Consider the following 18,386-nt stretch of genomic DNA (forward strand, 5'->3'; position numbering starts at 1 on the left):
AGTTCATCGTCTGACTGCAAAAGAAGATCCCTGTGGTATATAATACCCTGGACCATGTTTAAACTCTTATGGGGCGTGATGGTAACTGAAACATCCCCCAACTTGTCACAAGCGAGCAACATGCGTGACTGGGCTGAGGATGCTGTTTTGATTAGAACTGACCCAGAGCGCATTTGGACAAGCCCTCTACCTCCCCGAACTTGTCCTCCAAATGCTCCACAAAAAACTGAGGCTCCGTCAACATAAATGATTCACCATAAACTCGTGTACACACGAGGTACCGGGGTGAATAAACTTCACTGCCTTCTTTAGCCATACGTTCCTCCCATGGAGTGGCCAGGGAGGTAAGTGATCTTGGATTGTATTTCTTGCCATTGAGGTTAGACCTCGATCGCTTAGAGACTGCTTGTGGAGGCCCACCAGTGAGAGATGATGTACCACGCTTCATTGCGGGTCATCCGCCCTGATGCCACCCACTCTGACCAGGGACTCTTCCCACGGGTGCCACCCAGCCACAGCAAAGACCACCTGGCAGGATGGCCTTTGCCAGGAGTCCCGATGCCCCAGAGGGATAGGCATCTAGTCCTCGGCATATGTGGGGAGGTAGCAGCTCAGGTATCAGCAGTGCGATCCCTGTGTAGTCAGGGGGCTACCACCACGAGGGTACATGATGATCCAACCACAACGGATTGGCTACCGTGCTGGATTTCGGGTGTCAAATATCCATTTGTATCATGAGGGTGAAGATGGAAGCGCACAGTGGAGGGAATGTATGCCACCTGGAGCACACTGCAGCCAAAGTGGCCGGAAGCTCGGTACAAGTCCAACTCCATGACGATATCGAGTGTGCCAGATCTGAAGGCAAGATGGATTTATGATACACCACGTAAGGCATCCTTGCCCAAATGGTAGGCACTAACAGAGAATTTTGAAAAGTATAGGTCAAACCCCTTAGGGGACCATCACATTAAGTCTGAAACGTTGGAGATTCCTTTTAGTCACCTCTTATGACAGGCAGGAATACCGTGGGCCTATTCTTACCCCCGGACCCACAGAGGGGTCGATCTATCATTATTTGGCTGCACTGTAATGATGCCTTTGTCAATTTATTAAAGAAAGTGTGAGATTCCATGATTTGTACAGGTTGAGAGAGATACTTTTATTAATTAAATTCTTTGCCAAATGAATTTCAACTGCCTTCTCCACCAGGACGGAGTGAGTACTGTAGCTTCAGCCTGTCAGCTATTTCTCTCTCTCTCTCTCTCTCTCTCTCTCTCTCTCTCTCTCTCTCTCTCTGTGTGTGTGTGTGTGTGTGTGTGTGTGTGTGTGTGTGTGTGTGTGTGTGTGTGTGTGTGTTTGTGGTTGGAGCTTATGCGCACTCATCAGAAAGGTTATCATTACACTCCTTAAAATAAATGAATTGGCATAAAATTTCATGCACTCGAATGGACCATACAAACACTTGATCTCACATGTGCTAAAACAATAGAGAAAAAGTAAAAAGAGCTATATATGAGATAACAACACAAGTAAAATGACAAAGGAGCTAAAAGATAGGCACAGAGAAATGTAACTGGCTGACCACCAACAAAAAACATGGGTGGGATAACCACCCTGTTACCACATTAAAACCTGCTCCCTAAAATCTTGGGAGAAATATTTGGCAATTCACAAAACTCAAACTCTAACAACATTCGTTTGAACGTTACTTAAAATAGGGAGCAGATCCGTAATCAAACCCAACATGACTCGCTGGTCGGAAAATAAAACACAGTCTAATAAAATGTGGCACACAGTAACGGTACACCACAAGCACTGCACATTGGAGGGTCCTCTCGCTGGAGCAAGAAGCCATGCGTCGTAGGGCTGTGGTGAAAATGAGTAAGGAGGACCTCATCCCATTGATGTGGATGGAAGCAAGTACACCACGGCCGCACTGTGATCTTTACTAGAGCGAACTTATTGTCTGTCACTTCCAGCCACCCAGCATCCCATTGATGCATGACTCTGTATCTTAAGAGCGAGGTGATAGCATGCAGGGGGATGACATACTGAGCTAGCTGAGAATCGTTACACGTCTCCTTAGCTGCCACATTCACCCTTTTGTTCCCCACAATACCCATATGCCCTGGCACCCAGCAAAAGGACACCGTCTTCCCCAGCCACTGTAGCTGGAGGAGGGCGTCTGGATATCCTGACCTACTTAATCAGATACAAGCATTGCATAGACTGCAGGGCACTGAGGGAGTCAGAACGGATGAGAAATTTAGTACGCATGGCTCAACTAATTTGCTCCAGTGCTCTCAAGGTAGCAGATAGTTCGGCATCACATACAGTGAACTCTGGGGGCAACCAAATGTTGAGGGCACAGTCTGGGAAAACAGAGCAAGCAACAATGTCCACCTGTTTAGACCCATAGACAGATAAATAGTTGCGGTGCTCATTTATAATGCCAGGAAATATCACATTAAAATCAGAAGCAAGGGTGCAATCTCTCCTGTACTGCACTAAATCTAAAATTACTGTAGACCTCTGAAGTAACCTGGGTGGCAGTCGGTTAAAATCCCAGATTTTAACCTATATGTGCCCCACCTCAAGGGACACCAGCACACATTTTGCACAGATCCCAAATGATCTCGTTGCCTGTGGATGATTTGTATGAAGGTGTTCTACAACTGGACGAGGCACAGTATGGTATGCTAGGGAAGTGGGAGTGCTAGGAGCTGGCGTGCCTGGTGTACCCTGAGAAGCTGTCGCTGAATGTTATTGGTTCACCAGCCTCAGCACAAACATTAAGTAAAGGGCTGGTCTTGTACGCAGCCGTGGACAGCCTGACGCCCTCATGGTGTACAGCGTCAATGATTTTCAGGCACGAATGCCTCGCTGACCTGTAAGCTGTGTGTCCTTAGTCCAGCTGCGATTGAACAAAAGCCCTTTAAAACTGGAGCAGATGCACCCTGTCAACTCCCCAAGACCTGTAACTTAAGACACCTCAAGATGTTCAGTGCCTTCTGGGGCCATGCCTTCAGGTTCTCCTGGTGTGGTAACCACGAATGCTTGAAGTTGTATGCCTCACTGATATCAAAAAATATACCTACACAATGCTGTTTACATACAAAAGACTGCTGAACAGTCACCTCTATCAAGTTCAGGTTGTCAACAGTGAATCAAAATCTCCTGCATCTACACAGTGAGCGACTTAGGAACTGCCCCGTCTCCAACATCCAAACCAGATGACGGTTAACCATTTGCTCCAACGTCTTTCTTATACAGCCCATTAAGGTGATGCTCTGGTAACTACTGGGACATGTGCAAACCTTTCCTGGATTGAGAAGAGGTATCAGAATTGCCTCCCTCCACAAGTTGGGAAAGTTGCCTGTCTGTCATATAAGATTAGAACATTCAAGGAGGACTTCCTTTGACGCTGCTGACAAATATCGAAGCATGCTGCAATGGATTTGGTTGTGACTCAGTACAGTATCATGATATGCAGACAGACCCCAATTCAGCTACCAAATGGAGAATGGACAATTGTAGGACTCCAAGTTGTTAAACCTGAAGTCCAGCTCACCTGTTTCCATGGTTGAATGGTAACAACAGAACGCTGGATCCTGGCTGGCAGTGGCAGCAGTCAGCGCAAAATGTTCTGCCATTGTTTGTGCAATGTCTCCAGGTGTTGTCTGGAGATACCATCGAGTCAACAATGCTGCTTTACGTAATCAACTGCCTTTACCTGAAATCCTCCTGATGGCTTCCCATACTGCAGTAGAAAAGGTGGAATAGTTCACAGAGTCCAGGAACATTTGCCATGACCTTTTCTTGCTCTCCTTGATGATGCATCAGGCCTTTGCCCTCACTAATCAGAAGCCTGTGAGGTTTTCCGCCATTGGACGGCTCTTAAACCATCGCAGAGCTGCACGTCTGACCGACATGTCTGTACAGAACTCATCAGTCCACAAAGGCACAGGGAGCCTCCTAGGATGATGAGGAGAGAACTTTGGGATAGAGAGCTCCACAACATGGAGGATGACTAGCGCAGTGTGGTCCACCCACTCCTGGACGCTGTCATGGCATTCAAACACAGTTGGCTCTGCCGACCATCCATCATGGCTGTGTCCATCCAGGGAGAGCTCCATCCAGTAGGTATGTGAAGTGGGAACTGGTCACTAAAATGAAAGTTGTCAGTGACTTCCCACTGAACAGAGCCAACAGGGGCTGGAGAGCAGAGAGAGAGGTCAATAGCTAAGAATGATCGAGCAGCAGCAGCACAGAAATGAGCTGGAGTGCCTTTGTTAAGGATGCACAGTTCCTAAGATGTCATAAGACTTTCCGATATCCAACCCTGAAGGCAAGCAGAGGTCGAAGCCTACAATGTATGTGTTTGGACTCTGCTGATCACTCCAACTGCCATCTAGTGGCAGCTTCAAACTGGACAGGTCAGACTGTCCAGTATAGTCTGCTCCCTGTTGGAAGAATTTGCAACCTACGTGCAGAAGTGGATCGCCCAGGTCCCTTGTGCGTGCAGGTAGGATTAGCCGTTGTAACGGCCGGGCAGGTAGCTGTGAGACCCCATAGCGGACGGGCGTGTATGTCTTCCAGCTAAGCCAGGAGCCGCAGTTGGCGCGCTGCCTGTGCAAGTTGTAACGTTTAATGTAATAAACAATTATACCAGACAACTTGTTCCATCTAGTTATTGTGAGTGGAAACAAGGGGAGGATAGTAAGTTCTCTCGCACTATACATTCACACTCCAACGTGCCACCACGGGAAGAAGAGCCCACGCGTACATTTTTTGGGCCTCCGGGCAGGAATAGTGACCACGCGGAATTTACGTTCGTGCGGATTTGTTTTCCGGTATTTGTGAACTTCTAGAAAACCACGTATGAGCTGCGCACATTATCGGTTTCGTTGTTGACTGCTATCGAGTCCCAAGGCCAGTTCGGGACTTCGACAATAACAGCCTTAACAACGGCGATCGGGGACATATTTGTGAACATTTAATGTGTCTCTAATTCAAACGCGAGAGGCACAGAAATGTGTCGGTGCCAGCATCATCGGTGACGTCACCTCCTGCTCCTGCCGAAACTTCGCGCCGCCGGAGACTGTAGCGCCTACCACGCCAGCTGCCAGTGCCCATGACGCCACTGCTGTTCCAGTCCGTACTGCCTCATACTGCCGCTGCAGCCTGGTAAGTGCAACTGTTGGCTTCCTGCTCTCATCTTCCTGGTCCTAAAATGGAGCCCTCAGAGAAAACAAAATTAGTCAAGCAGAGAGGTGTAGCAAAGGCCGCTCTCGCGCGCTTAGCGAGCTTTGTGCAGTCTGCAGACAGTTCCAGCATCGAAATGTTGGAATCAAAATTAAATTGATTGACTCGGATTCAGACTGATTTTGAGTCGTCTCAAACACGGCTGGAAATTGAAGATGAATCAGCAGATCACAGTAAGGACAGGGCAGAATTCGAGGATTCGTGGGGACTTTGTTGAATCCACTCTCAAGGGTTCAATGAAGAGGTACACCCAGCTTCCGCAGCCTTTGGGCTCGAATCCATCAGGCAGTGTCAGTTCTTTGAAACTACCCGCTATTAACTTGCCAAATTTTGAAGGTGACTATCTTAAGTGGTCATCATACAGGGATATGTTTTTGAGTCTCATCATGAATAACAATTCAATTGATGACGTTCAAAAACTTCACTACCTTAATTCGTCTTTGCGAGGTGAAGCTAAAGACCTTTTGAAACATATACCTGTCACAGCAGGAAATCTAACGATAGCCTGGGGACTTATTACGCAGAGGTACAATAACCCAAAAATAATTGCAGGCAGACATGCTAAGGCTTTGTTGGCCTTGCCTACAGTCGGCCACGGCGCAGCGAGCGATTATAGGCAACTAATTAATCACGTATGCAGCCATTTGAAGGCCTTAGAAGCTCTCAAACCTGATGTTCCCAGTATGCGACCCACAGATCGTCATGAGTGCGAGGTAAAGATGTCTGGGTCAACATTCACCACATTAAATCAACTAATAGATTTTTTGGAAACAAAATGTCAGGCCCTTGAGTTGATCAGGTTCAGGGATAACACCTCAAGGGATTTGGAAGTAAATGCCAATAATTTAAATCAAACAAGACATGTGAGGAGGGCTCATCTCGCTAATGCTGATGCTGAGGAATCATCTCATGCCCCTCACTTTGGTGGACTCTGGGAGGCAGGAATCAAATGCATGAAATCGCATCTCAAACGTGTCATCGGCAATGCAGTGCTGACATTTGAAGAACTGACTACTGTATTAATTCAGATAGAAGCATGCTTGAAATCAAGGCCGTTGTGTCTTCACTCTGATGACCTAGATTCTCCTGCTGCTCTCACTCCTGGTCATTTCCTAATCGGACAGCCCCTTTGTGCTCATCCAGAACCCTCTGTCCTTGAGGTTCCCGCCAACAGGTTGCACTGATGGCAACTTGTGCAGCAGTTGCACCAGTCCTTTTGGAAGCGGTGGTCCACAGAATACATACATGATCTGCAGCAACGCAAAAAATGGACATCGGAAGGAGCATAGCAACCCCAGATCGGCGATCATGTGCTGGTCAAGGAGGATAATTTGCCTCCCTTGGTGTGGAGGCTGGGTGTCATTGACCAGCTGTTTCCCGGTCCTGATAAGTGTGTGCGTGTGGTAATGGTAAAAACTGCTAATGGGCAGATTAAGAGGCCTATGAGGTGCATTCAAGTTCTAAGGCCTCCGATTTTTTTTCTAATTAACTACTCATCCGAAATCGATGAAACTGGCGTTACTTCTCAACGTAATCGCCCTGCAGACATACACATTTTTCACAACGCTGACGCCATGATTCCATGACAGCGGCGAAGGCTTCTTTAGGAGTCTGTTTTGACCACTGGAAAATCACTGAGGCAATAGCAGCACGGCTGGTGAATGTGCGGCCACGGAGAGTGTCTTTCATTGTTGGAAAAAGCCAAAAGTCACTAGGAGCCAGGTCAGGTGAGTAGGGAGCATGAGGAATCACTTCAAAGTTTTTATCACGAAGAAACTGTTGCGTAACGTTAGCTCGATGTGCAGGTGCGTTGTCTTGGTGTAACAGCACACGCGCAGCCCTTCCCGGACGTTTTTGTTGCAGTGCAGGAAGGAATTTGCTCTTCAAAACATTTTCGTAGGATGCACCTGTTACCGTAGTGCCCTTTGGAACGCAATGGGTAAGGATTACGCCCTTGCTGTCCCAGAACATGGACACCATCATTTTTTCAGCACTGGCGATTACCCGAAATTTTTTTGGTGGCGGTGAATCTGTGCGCTTCCATTGAGCTGACTGACGCTTTGTTTCTGGATTGAAAAATGGCATCCACATCTCATCCATTGTCACAACCGACGAAAAGGAAGTCCCATTCATGCTCTCATTGCGCGTCAACATTGCTTGGCAACATGCCACACGGGCAGCCATGTGGTCGTCCGTCAGCATTCGTGGCACCCACCTGGATGACACTTTTCGCATTTTCAGGTCGTCATGCAGGATTGTGTGCACAGAACCCACAGAAATGCCAACTCTGGAGGCGATCTGTTCAACAGTCATTCGGCGATCCCCCAAAACAATTCTCTCTACTTTCTCGATCATGTCGTCAGACCGGCTTGTGCGAGCCCGAGGTTGTTTCGGTTTGTTGTCACATGATGTTCTGCCTTCATTAAACTGTCGCAGCCATGAACGCACTTTCGACACATCCCTAACTCCATCACCACATGTCTCCTTCAACTGTCGATGAATTTCAATTGGTTTCACACCACGCAAATTCAGAAAACGAATGATTGCACGCTGTTCAAGTAAGGAAAACTTCGCCATTTTAAGTATTTAAAACAGTTCTCATTCTCGCCGCTGGCGGTAAAATTCCATCTGCCGTACAATGCTGCCATCTCTGGGACGTATTGACAATGAACGCGGCCTCATTTTAAAACAATGCGCATGTTTCTATCTCTTTCCAGTCCGGAGAAAAAAAATCGGAGGCCTTAGAACTTGAATGCACCTCGTATAGCAAAATTGTGTCCCCTACCTAAGCAGTGAATCAGTTAAGTGATCCCTCAGATCTGTGTAGTGGTATATGATACAGAGCCACTGCCAAATTGCCATTTACTGGAATAACCTCATAATTCATAAAATCAGCTTGGGAAGCTGTGGATGTTTCTTGTGGACTAACTGCTGTTAGTATTGAATTCATGTTTTTTTGCAGTATAATATTTATACTTTATTGTTTTGTGTCCTGCATGTTAGTACCCATCGTGTTTCACATGTAGCATGACAGTGGTGTTTTGGTGATGTGGGCATCCCAAATGTTCATGTATTCATGTTTTATGTGCATTGATATTGTGTCTAGTCATATTTTTATTGTTTACTTGTTTTGGTTTTGTTGTTTGTTAAAATTTTGGTTATTTGTAAAATGAGAAACTCATTTTAGAGTGGGGGTATGTTTGGACTCTGCTGCTCACTCCAACTGCCATCTAGTGGCAGCTTCAAACTGGACAGGTCAGACTGTCCAGTATGGTCTGCTCCCTGTTGGAAGAATTTGCAACCTACGTGCAGAAGTGGATTGCCCAGGTCCTTTGTGCGTGCAGGTAGGATTAGCCGTTGTAACGGCCGGGCAGGTAGCTGCGAGACCCCGTAGCGGACGGGCGTGTATGTCTTCCAGCTAAGCCAGGAGCCGCAGTTGGCGTGCTGCCTGTGCAAGTTGTAACGTTTAATGAAATAAACAATTATACCAGACAACTTGTTCCGTTAGTTATTGTGAGTGGAAACAAGGGGAGGACAGTAAGTTCTCTCGCACTATACATTCACACTCCAATGTGCCACCACGGGAAGAAGAGCCCGCGCGCACAGTATGATATGCACTGAAGTCTCGCAGGTGGGGGAAATGGTTGAGTGAGTTGTTCTATGAGACCTGCTACAGCCTCGGAGTCAGTCACATCACGTGGGGGTAAATGTAGCAAGCAAATAGTGGCCCTCTCACATACGTGAACCTCAGCTGCAACCACTTGCAGGTTAGTAGCTAGTGGAGAGCAGAGAAGTGGTGCGCATTATTAACAAACAAAGCAACAGCTCCCTTGACTATTTCGCCAGTCAAGTTATCCTCACGATAGAGTGTACAGCCCCTTATGACAAGGGCATTAGATGCTTTAAAATCCATTTCCTGCAAACACAAGCACAGAGGGTCTTCCTGTATTTGCCGTTTCAGTTCCGCCGCATGTGTTCTGAAACCATTAATGTATGGAAGCCATTTTTAAGGGTGAGGTTTTAGTCTGTCTTTACCCTTCTCATTTTGCTGTGCTACCAAGGCGGCAATGGAAGGGGGGGGGGGGGGGAGAAACTCACTGGTTTCCTCAGGTAGATGTCAACAACCATACAAGGAATGGTATGATCATCATCATATCCATCTGACACCAAAAAGGTCACATGCACCAATGGCTTCACAGCGGACTGCTTTGGCCTTCATCCCCAGCTTTTGGATTTTGGAGACGGTGGCACGGAACATTGGCCCTGGTTTGAATCCACATCACAGATTAACAAAAGGAGGGTGGTCTGTTGGCCAGACCAGATGTGTTTTCTACATCCACCTACGTAAATACTGAACTGGCTCCCACGTACCGCCTCAGATACACAATATGCAAACATTTGAACAACAGTGTCACATTTGACTGTGCAGTTACACTAGGTGCATACAGTAGGAGCTAGCAGTAGGTGTAAAATACCTTTGGGAGTGGCGATCCCATTGTAATAATAGCCATATAACAGTATGGTCCTCCGTGAAACCGGCGAATAACCACACCATTCCCGATCCAGTGTTAGCTGGATAGAGGAAACTGGAAGGAAAGGAAGGGAGCTGAATAAGCTTTGAGCTTCTACTCTAATAGCAGGTACATTAAGTTCTTTGGGCAGATAAATATGTGCCATAGTCTTCTACTGTAAAATATGACAATTAATAAATGAAGAACAAGATGTCATGTACACAGTAAAACAAAATAGTTCCAAGTAGTATTTCTCAATAGCGTGCCATCAGGGCAACTTCTCAAAGACTTAACTGCAGAAAATGAATTTCAGATCTCACAAGAAATAGTAAGGTTGTGCCATCTCTATACATTAAAACATTCACAAAAGATTAACTTAAGTCTGAAACTTGTATAGTGATTTATGTCTTACATGGTCATCTCCCTGCTAAAGGTGCTACTAAAGAGCATCATAATCAGTGAAACAGAACTTCGTTCTATTGATACCTCTATATCATTCTTCTAGTCTTATACGTTGGACATGCATACCATACATTAGTATGACAAAAAATAATTAAATTGATGATTTTATATTTTGCAGTAAGACAGCTAAATCACAACAAAGAAATTGTGTTTCTTATGTGCAATAAATGCTGTAATTTAATACCTCACATGCAACAACTGAGTCAGCTCCACATGACGCTGCCATCATTGCTAACAGCCCAGTTCCTGTACCAATATCTAGGACATTTGCCTTCTTTCCCTGACAGTGCATTTTCTGAACAGCCAACTTTATTCCTTCATAGTATTTCTGGTTCTGTATGAAAAAAAAGTTATAAACAAAGTGAATTGGTTAAGTTAATAGTAATTAACCCTAGCACCACTGGTGAGGGGGGGGGGGGCAAAAATTGCCTGCAGTATTTCTTTTATTTGTGTAACATATTGATTCGTTGGAGTGAAGAAGCAAGAATTAGGTAGTTATAGAAAAATATCTCGAGTATGTGCTGTCATGGTTTATTTAACTTTTTTTAATTATTTAGATGTGTCTATTATATTTAAGTGTGGGTAGTTTTTGCAACTACACTCGCAGTTCTAATACAATGTCTCATCAGTATCAGAGGTTTCTCACAAATGAAGAGGTGTTGGCTACAATAAATGAAGCAAGTGAAGGTGATGAAAGTAAACCAGAAGAAGACGATACAGTTGTGACACAGCAACAGAAAATGAGTCAAGTTCACAGAGTTCATCCCCTGATGAACAGGACACAGCTGCTTCCAGCATCACTGTTATAGCCAAAACTGGTAGGGATTATATTACTACGCCTCCTAGGCAAGTACGCACGTCAGTACAAAATATAGTGAATTTTTGTGAAAGTTTGACTCATGAAGGCTTGACCTCTAGTGTGTCAGAATCTTTCAAAAAGTTTATAGTTCCCCAAATAATGAAGATTATCATGGTCTATACAAACCAAGAAGCTCACAATAAGAACTTAAAACTTACAAACATAGAAGAAATGTATGCCTTAATTGGCATTCTGATACTCATGGACACCTCTGCCTCTTGAGAACTTATGGGGGAAAGTACTGGGAAAGAATATCTGCACAGCTACAATGCGTCGTATTCGATGTGGAGAACTTCTGTCCCTGATTAGATTTGATGATAAAGAAACAAGAACCAAGATATGAAAGAAGGATAAGTTTTGCCCCCTTCGTGAAGTTTTCGACAAAGCTGACTGAAAGTATGTGAAATACTACATATCAAGTACAGATCTAACAATCTATGAAATGCTCTCCCTATTTTGAGGAAGATGTCCCTTTAATGTCTTTATGAAAGACAAGCATGGGAAGTATGGCATATTGATTATGATGTTATCAGGTGCACACACCCGGTACGTTCTAAAAATGGAGGTCTACGCAGGGAAGGATAAACGGCCTGCCGAGGAACCGGTGTGCAAAGGCAGTTGTTAGATGCTTTGTGAATCTGATGGCAGGAAGTGGAAGAAACATAACAACAGATCGTTATTATACATAGACCTAGCCGAGGAGCTTTACAATGATGACAAGTTAACTTTGGTGGGAACATTGAAGAGTAACAGAAAACACATACCAGAACAGCTAAAGAAGACACAAGGTCGAGAGCTATTTTCCTCAAGTTCTTATTCACATATCCGAAAGCAGGCAATGAACCAGTTACCCTGGTTTCATACATCTCCAAACTGAAACCTACCAAGATTCTCCTACTTCTTTCCATACAACACAATGATAACAAGGGGGATGAGTCGACAGGGGGGGGGGGGACACATCAGTCTCTACTACAATGAAACAATGAAACCAAAGGCTGCATAGACAGCGATATAGCAATATCATTCAGTAAAATGAGGGACGAGAAGGTGGCCATTATCTCTCTTTTTCACGTTGATATATATCGCCTGTCTCAATGCTGGAACAATTTTCATGATAAACAACCCAAACTGGAATAAGAAGAAGCATAATGTAAGAAGTCTGTATCTGCTAGAATTAGGTCAACAGCTCTTTACGCCAGCTGTGAAAGAGAGAACAAAGAATACGAAAGTGTTCTAGGGAAAACCCTGCCCAGCATTATTGCAACTGTTCAATCTGTTGAATTTTATTCAAGAGAAAGATGTCACATATGTTTGAGGAGTAAAAACTGTAAAAGGAAAAAGACAAGATGATGAAAGTGTCTATAGTTTGTTGCAGGTGTTCCAAGTATGTGTGTTCCACTCCTTCTGCAAAAACAATCACATGCAAAGGTTGTAAAATTGAAAGTGAAAGTGAGTAGGAAGGAAAAACTCAATTGTAATTTCTGACTTTGATTTTCTGTGTTCTTATTTGAAGTGGTTTGCTATTGTAAGTTCTTTCATGATTTCTTAATATAAGTCTGATGTATATGAAAGTGTTAGTTTCATGATAAAATATAATACTATTTCTCATATTCATTACTTTATTTATTGTTTTTGTATATGTTATAATGTTCCTGATAACTATGGAAAGTGTTTTTCAACCCAGTAAAGAAATCCCTAGTTCATTTTTTTTTTTAAAAAAAAAAAGGGGGTTAAAAGAATGTGAGGACAATTTCTGACCGCCCCCCCCCCCCACATCCATGTGACAGATCTGAGCTTAGTGGTGCTAGGGTTAAGGGGTTAAGTAGCTAAATGCTTCTATCTCACCTCATATAAATGATTTTTTGAAGCAATGCCAATATTTGATTTGATCTGACAAGTCATCAACCTATACACTGATGAGCCAAAATATTATAACCACCTGATTCATAGCTTGTTTTTCCATGTTTGGAATGAAATACATCATTGATTCTGCATATCAGGGATCAAATAGTTTGTTGGTAGGTTTTTGGAAGTATGTGGCATTAGATGTCTATGGACAGGTCATGTAATTCACATAAATAATTGGCCACTGACTTGCGTACATGGTGCTGGCGCCTGATAGTGACCCAGATGGGTTGTATAGGATTCACATCAGGCGAATTTGGTGACATTAATATGAGTTCACTATAATGCTGCTCAAACCACTGTAGCATGATCCTGGCTCCGAGACACAGACAATTGTGCTGCTGAAAGATGTTATCACTGTTGGGGAAGACATCAAGCATGAAGGGATGCAGGTGGTTCACGGCTGTCAGTGTGTCTTCGATTACAACCCCAGATCCACGCAAGTGCAGCAAAATGTCTTCCATAAAATATACTGCTCCCACCAGCCTGCATCCATGGTGCGCTGCACATTTTGAGCCAATGTTCACCTTGATGGCAACATTTGTGTAGATAACAGTTGATCTAGTGTAGCAAAAATGCGATTCACCTGAAGAGCCAACAAATCTCCATTGATTAATGGTTGAATCCCCCGTGCCAACTACAGTCATAACTGATGATATCGTTGGGTCAACATGTGAACAAGTGTGGTGGTCTGCTGCAGAGTTCCATGTTCAACAATATATGATGAATGGTGAGCTATGAAACACTTTTGCATGCTCCAGCACTGTGCTCTTTTGGCACATATGCCACAGATCACCATCTATCCTACTTTAAAGATAAGACAAGCCTTCGAACTCCATTTTCTGTGAAGAGACGTGGTCGTCCAGCCATTTAGCGCCTAGCAGTAGTTTCACTGTTCTACTACCTCTTTCCACAGATACTCATGACAGCAGCATACTCATTCAGAGGTTCTGTGTAATAATAATAATAATAATAATAATAATAATAATAATCTCTTTGTAAAAGACACTTATCTCAATGGATTTCCCCATTTGCAGCCCTTATCTTCACTAGGGTGATCCCACATCTGTCTCTTCTCTGATTACATACTTCTGTTACTGTGTCACGTGGCCACAAAGCCGTCAGGCAGAATCCAACATAACGGTGAGCAAAGGTCATAATGTTTTGGCTGATCAGTGTATATAAATGTGAAATCTACAAGCTGAAGATTTCAAATCACAAAAACAAAAACAACAACAACAACAATAATAATAATAATAATAATAATAATAATAATGAAACATATTACTGACTGTTGTATGGCCAATGGGTATGTATAAAAGATACATTCAAATTAAATTTATTGAACAAAAGTGCTAAATTTGGAGGCAGTGAAGTGGGAAGAGCAGTAAAACAACAACACTGTGGATTTTTCAGCCACAGTGACTTAAGTTTATATGCAAGACTACATGGAAAACAGTAAATGTGCTGTGTAAAAAACATCTGATACTTACATACGTATTTTACAAAATTATTTCAATGACTGACATATTAATGTTAACATCTATTCTATGGGATGGGAGCTACAAGAAAAATTGCTACATTAATAACAAATTTGTGCAGTAGTGTAAAACATTTTAACAAATATTTTGTAACTGTTAATGAAAAAATAGGGCTGTAAAGTTCAGTTGTTGCTGCCATGGGATAATTCAGGTCAGCCACTACAAATATATTCAGTAATATGAATATGGCCTTCACTACACAAGAAGTAATGTTCACCATAAAATATATAAAATGAAAAACTCTAGTAGTTACTGTATCATATCAACAAAGTAAATTAAAGGGTGTTTACACAAATTTAGTAACATATTTATTATTTGCAGAACAATTATTTATCCCTGGAACACTTCCCAATTTACTGAAATATGCTAAAGTTAAGGCTCTGTATAAGAAATGGGATGAAACAGTACCATCAAATTTCCATCCAATTTTAATTTTTACACACTGCTCAAAAATTTTAGAGAAGGTAATACACAAGTGCATTTTTAACCAGCAAACTACTGACATACACTGTCCAGTCAGACTAATGTGATCACTACCTATGTTTGACTTCAGTGTGCAATAGCCACTCACAGAGAGCAGTTGGCAGCACTAGCAATGGAAGGTATATAACATGCATCAGGATACATGGAAAACATTGCAGTCGTCGTAATGCAGAAACGGAGCAATTTAAATGACATCCAAAAGGTCATGATCATAACCTTTTGGGTCAATAGTAGATGCATTTCCAAAATGGCTAAGTTCGTAAACTGTTTGTATGCTGCTACTGTTAAAGTATACTGTACATGACAAAATGGCACAATCAAAACCAGCACTAAGGCAACTGTGGTGCACTACGGGTCATAGATGAAAGGAGTGAATGACAGCTGTGGTAATGTATATGGACAAATAGACATGCAACTGTTGAGCAACTGACCACCTAGGTGAACCAAGCAGCTATCAACAGTATCTCCTCAACGATCTTTCAGTGAATGTTGCCGAGTATGGGCTTCCGCAGCAGGTGCCTGGTTCATGCACCCACAATGAGTGCTGTTCACTGGCAACAAAGGCTGGAATTTGCACACTTGTACTGCAACTCGCTGTCCACTGAGTGGCGACAGGTGGCCTCTTCAGATGAATTACATCGTATGTGCCATTGGACAGATGGTCGTCGGCATATATATGGCCCTGCATCAATTGTCAGAAGGCTCCAGGGCGGAGGAGGAAGCATTATTGTCTATGGAATGTTTTCGTGGCATTTCCTTTGTGATCTCATCATTATGGAAGGCTTAATTGATCAATACAATGATGCATCTAACCTTAGGGACCATTTCCACCTTATATGCAATTTGTTTTTAGCTCAGCACAATGCATCTACTGACAGAACAGTGCAACTTTATCAACTTATCACGCAGTTCACAGTGTAGGTGCGTGGTTCAAAGAGCACCAGGTTGAGATTACCATACTCCTCTGGCCACTAAACTCACTGGATTTAAACCTAACCGAGATTCTGTGGGACCATCTCGATTGGGCCTCAACCGAGAAACCTCGTGCAGCTGGCCACAGCATTGGAGTCGGCTACCTCCACATCCCCTTCTACAACTTAACTGACTCTCTTCTTGCATGTCCACTCTGCAAAAGGTGTTTATTCAGGCTTTTGACAAGTGATCATATTAACGTGAGTGGACAGTGTATATTGTCAAAATCACAGTTTGGTTTCTAATATTAAAGTCCCCCAGTAACAAAGTACTTTGTGTGTAAGGCAATAAATTACAGGCTCCTGGTACCTTCTATTATCTATCAAAGATGTTTCATTGCGCAAATCACGTTACTTTTTTAAAAAAAAAAAAATAGAATATTATGGTGTAATAGAAAATGCTGAACATGGTTCAAAATATATCCCTTTTACAAGAAACAAAGGATGTCCATAGGAAAGAACCCTGTATTAAGCTATCCTTTCTTGTGTGTATTACTAATGTTTCATCAGTAACATTGCCAGATGCCAAGTTTCTTTAGATTTCAAGTGTAACAAACATTGCAATAAATAACAAAAAAAAAATTACAGTTATTAAAAGCCCAGTTAATGAAATGTTCATGGATGTTACTGAATGGTTCCTTGCCAATTCTCTCTCACTAAACTTTGAAAAAATATACCCACTTAACTTTGAAAAAGTATACTACACACAGTTTAGAACTTGTAAAAAGTTTCCTTTCAGTATTTGAATAAATATGACAGATACATACAACAGACTAACAGTGTCAATTCCTGGCATTACAACTTCATAATAAACTCAATTGGAAGGAGCATCCCACAGGACTTCTGAAGTGTGTGAACAAATATTTTTTTGCAATGCAGTGATCAAAATTATATGGGCATTTTTATGTAATGCAGAACTGACCACTATGTGTTACAAAAGGCGGACCTGACAGTAGAAAAAGAGGCAGAAAGTATCGTGTTGTCAGCAGAGAGGCAATAACAGCAGAACAGGTTGGTCAGGAGAGCTCAGCAACTTCAAAAGTGAGCTACTCATTAGATGCCACCTGAGTAAATTCATTATGGACATTTCTGTCCTTCCAAACCTGCCCAGGTCAACTGTTGGTGAAGTGGTTGTGAAGTGAAAAAGCAAAGCAACAATCAGAGCTAAACTAAGACCAGGCAGAGCTCAAGAACTGATGAACAAGGACTGTCAATCATTGCAAAGGATGGTTGCATAAAATTGCATAAAATCAGTGGGCATACTCACTCATGAATTCCAAAGTCTACCAGCAGTTCAGCTATTACAATGATTGTGTGTAGGGGGTCAAAAAGAATGACATGCAGTGGTCAAGCAGCTCTTCATGTGCCACACATTTCTGTAGTCAGTGCTATGTGATGCTTGAGGTTGTGTAAAGAGCGACACCACTGGACAGCAGTTTACTGGAAACAAGCGGTTTGTAGTGATGAATGTAGTAACTGTTTGAATGCCTCTGAGTGTACTGTAATTACTGTAATCTTATTCTCACAATCCCTATGTAAGTGATATGTAGGGAATTGTAGTATATTTTTAGAGTCATCATTTAAAGTCAATTCTTGAAACTTTATTAATAGACTTTCTCAGGATTGTTTATATCTATCTTCAAGAGTCTTCCAGTTCAGTTCCTTCGGTATCTCTGTGACACTGTCCCATGGATTAAACAAACCTGTGACCATTCGTGCCACCCTTCTCTGTATAAGTTGCCCTACTTGGTGTGGGTCCCACACACCTGAGCAACATTCTAGGACAGGTCCCACATCTCCTTTGTAGACTGACTGCACTTAACTGGTATTCTACCGATAAATAGTCTACCATCTACTTTACCTGTGATTGAGCCTATGTGACCATTCCATTTTATACCCCTACAGTGTGTTATGCCTGGGTTTTTGTATGAATTAGCCAATTCCAGGAGTGACTCTTGATATTACAGTCATAGGATATTATGACAAACTGCCTATTGGCTTCTGTCTCGGGTTCTTCGGCCGACGTTCATCTAATGATTTTTCTGATGTTTCGCCAGCACGAGTGGCTGGCATTGTCAAAGCTTCACCCTCCATTGCCGGTGGTGAACTGGAGGCGAGCTCGCGGCCGCAGACTATATGTACCTGGCGCGCCAACGTCCGAGGGCTTCTTGCTCTTTAAAATGCATGCAATATGAGTTCATCCATCACTCTGAGTCCAAAAATGTGTCTTCTGAATTCCTTTCACAGGAGTAGTTCGTTTGGATCATTCTTCTTTTTTTCTGCTCACATAAGATTTCACAACTCTCGTAAAAGCCTCAGCATTCTGAATCGCAGCAGTATTTGGTCTGGAAAGATTATGTTTTGTAGCATGGTTATAGTTTGTAGCATG

At 43.0% G+C, this 18,386-nt stretch overlaps 1 protein-coding gene across 2 annotated transcripts in view; it reads right to left on the reverse strand.

The window, feature by feature from the left end:
- Positions 1 to 18,386, reverse strand: part of LOC124787679 (protein arginine N-methyltransferase 7-like) — a 118,624-nt gene that overhangs the window by 79,822 nt on the left and 20,416 nt on the right. Inside the window, exon 2 of one of the 2 annotated variants that reach the window (XM_047254498.1) lies at positions 10,423 to 10,572. The exons of the other annotated variant lie outside the window; for it this stretch is intronic. Within the exon in view, the coding sequence (XP_047110454.1) occupies positions 10,423 to 10,572 (150 nt within the window). The remainder of the gene's footprint in view (positions 1 to 10,422; positions 10,573 to 18,386) is intronic. 2 annotated transcript variants of the gene reach the window in all.

The sequence above is a fragment of the Schistocerca piceifrons genome, chromosome 3, assembly GCF_021461385.2.
Source record: "Schistocerca piceifrons isolate TAMUIC-IGC-003096 chromosome 3, iqSchPice1.1, whole genome shotgun sequence".
Classification (NCBI taxonomy): Eukaryota; Metazoa; Arthropoda; class Insecta; order Orthoptera; family Acrididae; genus Schistocerca; species Schistocerca piceifrons.